General features: G+C 37.2%; 1 protein-coding gene across 1 annotated transcript in view; it reads right to left on the bottom strand.

Annotated features, from left to right (window-relative positions):
* Positions 1-1536, bottom strand: part of LOC122057586 (zinc finger protein WIP2-like) — a 3463-nt gene extending 1927 nt beyond the window's left edge. The window contains exon 1 of the mRNA XM_042619737.1: positions 178-1536. Coding sequence (XP_042475671.1) covers positions 178-735 — 558 coding nt within the window. The 5' untranslated portion in view covers positions 736-1536. The remainder of the gene's footprint in view (positions 1-177) is intronic.
* Between the last annotated feature and the right edge of the window lie 2105 nt (positions 1537-3641).

Below are 3641 nucleotides of genomic sequence, written 5' to 3'. Positions count from 1 at the left end.
AAAAAAAAAAAAAAAAGAAAGAGGGAAATATCCATATGACCAACATATTCTCCTATTATCAAACTTGGATGAGAAAGAAGAATTGGGTTTTCTCTTCTTTTCCAAAATTAAAAGGGAATTAAGAAACAAAAGGAAAGGATTAGAGCTCATGAGTCATGGGTTCCATGTCAAACATACCTGCATGTTGTTGTATCTATTGAAGGTCTTGCAGCAAACAGGACATGAGAACTGGGTAGGACCAATTAGAATCTGAGAAGGGGTAGGGATCCAGTACTGGCCTTTGTTGAGTCTATTAGGTTGATACCCAGAAACAAGGGCTACTCCTTCCTTATCTGTCATCTCAGTAGAGGAAGAGACTCTAGAGATCAGATCAGCAGCACTAGGGCTAGGAAGCCCTATATGTAGGGCAACAGTCACAGTTTCATCATCAACTGGACTAGAATAGAAGCTGTTTTCTTTGGCCTTGTTCTTGTCCTCTTCCATGGCACTACAGGAGGGCTCTTCTTCTTCATGCCTGATTGGGCTTAAACTGAGGAGGGGAAGTGCTTCTCTGAGAGGAGGAGAGGGAGGTGGGGAATAACAGTGAGTGGATGAATTGTTGAAATTATTGTAGTAATTGTAGGCATGAGGAGGATGAGATGGGTTGGAGGAGGAAGAGGAAGAAGAAGAGAAATGGTGGAAAAGAGGATTGAAATTGTACCTACCAGTGAAGAAATTGGAGTAAGGGTCTCCCATAGTGAAAGGTGAGAAGGGAGAAAGTTTCGTTCGACGGACAGGTTATTATAGACGAGAGAGAGAGAGAGAGAGAGGGGTGGAGGATGAAGTACAGTATATTGTAGAAAAACCAGAAAGCCCGAGAGAGAGAGAGAGAGAGAGAGAGAGAGAGAGAGAGGAAATTAAAGATAACTCAAAAAGTGCAAAAAAGGTGGAGAGTAAACAAAAATCACTGAATTGAAGGGTTGGGGAGTAAAAGAGAACAACAAAAAAATATTTGAAGTAAAAAACCATTTGAAGATGAAAAGGGAGAGAAAACAAAAGAGAGAGTAACAGAGAGAAAGAGAGAGATGGGGATTGGGGAGAAGCAAAGGGGGATGGGGGTATGGTGGGAGAATGAGATAATCTTGGGACTTGTAAGAACAAAGCTCCATGTTGGGGATTGTGGAAAAGGAAAAAATAATTCACCCACACCCACCCAAGAAGAGAAATGAAGGAAAAAGAGGAGATGATAAATATACAGTAAAAATTAGAAAAAAGAGGCTAAAAAAACCCAAAGACTGGATCAGAGATTAGGGTTGGAGGTTGTCCCCCAACCCAATACCCAATTACCCATACCACAGAGAAAGAGAGAGAGAAACATTAGCTGTGCAAACATGCAAATAAGAGGAGTTCTTAACTTTTACTTCCAACTTTTTGTTCTTGGTTGCTCGGGATGTGCAAGTTGAGAAGTAGGTTTACACCATCCCGGCATTTGCTTCGGTGGCCGTGCTTTGGTCGGCTTGGCTTAGTACGAGCTGATACACTGTCTCAAAACCCCTCTCATCATCATTGTCTTTTATACTCTCTCTCTCTCTCTCTCTCTCACCTGCCCATACATACTTACATGCAAACATCCAGGGTACTGTTCCTGCCGTCATCCACCCACTTCTCCTCTCTTTCTCACAGTCTGGCTTCTCTCCCTTGACCAAGTTCATAAGCTTAGGCTTGGCTTCAACTAAATCCCAATTCCCAAGAACTGAAAAAAAAAATGTAACCTCTTAGTACTTTTTTTTTTTGGGTATGACTCTTAGTCATCTGCTACGGGTAATCCCTACCCCTTTTGCTCTTTTAGTAATTCATTTCTCTCCAAATATTATGGTTCAAGGAATTGGAATAACCTTTTTTTTTTTAATTACCTATTTTATGTTTGATCTATTATTTTCTTGTTTTAGTCAGAAATATATGAAACTAAAAAAAAAACCCAAATTTATTGAATTGAAAAAAAAAGAAAAAAGTTTGAAAGATCTTTGCTTGTTCTTCTCCAGCAAATTTATAGGGTTCATGGTAACTTTAGACTAATGAAACTTATCTATTGTAACAAAAATCCCAAGTTCAAATAAAACATTCCAATAAATCAAAGTTTTTTTTTCTTTCAATACAAATCCTATGGTCAAGACAATTCCAAACAAATTTCTTCGATCTAAATTCATATCGTAATCTAGAACTTGATCCTGTTCTCAGCAGTTACTTGAACCGTGCTAAACATCCATGATCGTAGATTAATAGGTTCTTTGTGGACTCTACTTTTTGTTGGGAGAGGGTAGGGTGGGGCAAGGGCGGGGTGGGGTGATATAGATGCATGATGGGTTTTGGGTCATTAATGTGATAAAGTACTTTTCATTATAAAAAAAAAATAATTATTTTTAGATGTAAATCAAATGCATGTAAATTATCAATTAGAGAGTAATTTGATTTTTGAATCAGGGATATTTTGGTCATTCTATGAATGTTCATAGGTATATGAATAGGCTTGGGTATTATCTTGATGTAAGAAAGCATATGGTTAGCCGTTGATGAATGGCTTGAAAGTCTGTATTTTAAAAAAAAAAAAAGTTATCAATTAATGAAAAGGTATCCCAATTTGATAATTATGCCCTAAGGAGTCATGGGTCTCTCTCCATGGCCTTTAATTAAATTTTTAAGTATAGAGATTCCTCTGTGGTATGGCCAATAGACATATAAGTAGGTTTGAAGTATATATCAACCAAAGAAAGCATTTATTTAAAATATCCTTTTTGAAATTATACAAATGGGATTCTAAGTATATAAAGAAAAGAAAATATTTATTTAAAATATTCTCTTTTTTTAAGAAGAATAATTTAAATAAGAAAGATGATTCTTGAATAAGCGGCATAAAAAAAAATATATCAATGAGATGCGACAAAACAATATCATAGATTGATGGCATTGAGATCACTTCATATGAGAAATAAAGAAATAAGCCTTTCCTTTCCCCTTAAGTAAAAATCAGGTCATGGTACTATGGAAGTGAATGTGGGAACCTAACATTTATGTGGGAAAACGAAAGCCAAGGGATTTTGAAGGCAGCTTAGCCGGGAAGCCAACAGGGGAAAGCGATATATGGCCAAGATCTAACACAGCTGTTTGTTCTTTGGGACCTCTTAGAGATGAGAAGAGAACCAAATACGTGGGTGAGATTTACAAAGACAAGTACATAAGAACATAAATACCATGGGGAACATCTTTAATGCAACACTGTCCAACATGGCTACCCAACTAACCTTTTTTTTTTTGGTATGAGCTACCCAACTAACCAATCACTCCCTTTAGAACCCAAATTGTGCCATCCTTACCATCCAAATACCCCCCCCCAAAGAACCTCCTTTTTAACCCAGAGAGAGAGAGAGAGAGAGAGAGAGAGAGAGAGAAAGATAAGGAATGGGGAAGAAGAAGATTTCATATTCAATCTAGGGTTTATTATATTACATTAATCACATTGACTTACCTCTCACCGATTATAGTCTGTACATTAAATGCTTTTTCTCTTAATCTCTAAGGTCAACATACGGAATGACTGAAGCACTGTGACACCTACAACATTCAACATTTCAACCCGTACACAACTATTCAAGTAGAGAATACTC

This window comes from Macadamia integrifolia, chromosome 12, assembly GCF_013358625.1.
Source record: "Macadamia integrifolia cultivar HAES 741 chromosome 12, SCU_Mint_v3, whole genome shotgun sequence".
Classification (NCBI taxonomy): Eukaryota; Viridiplantae; Streptophyta; class Magnoliopsida; order Proteales; family Proteaceae; genus Macadamia; species Macadamia integrifolia.
The sequence above is the reverse complement of the archived record's forward strand: the minus strand, read 5'-3'. Positions and strand labels throughout refer to the sequence as shown.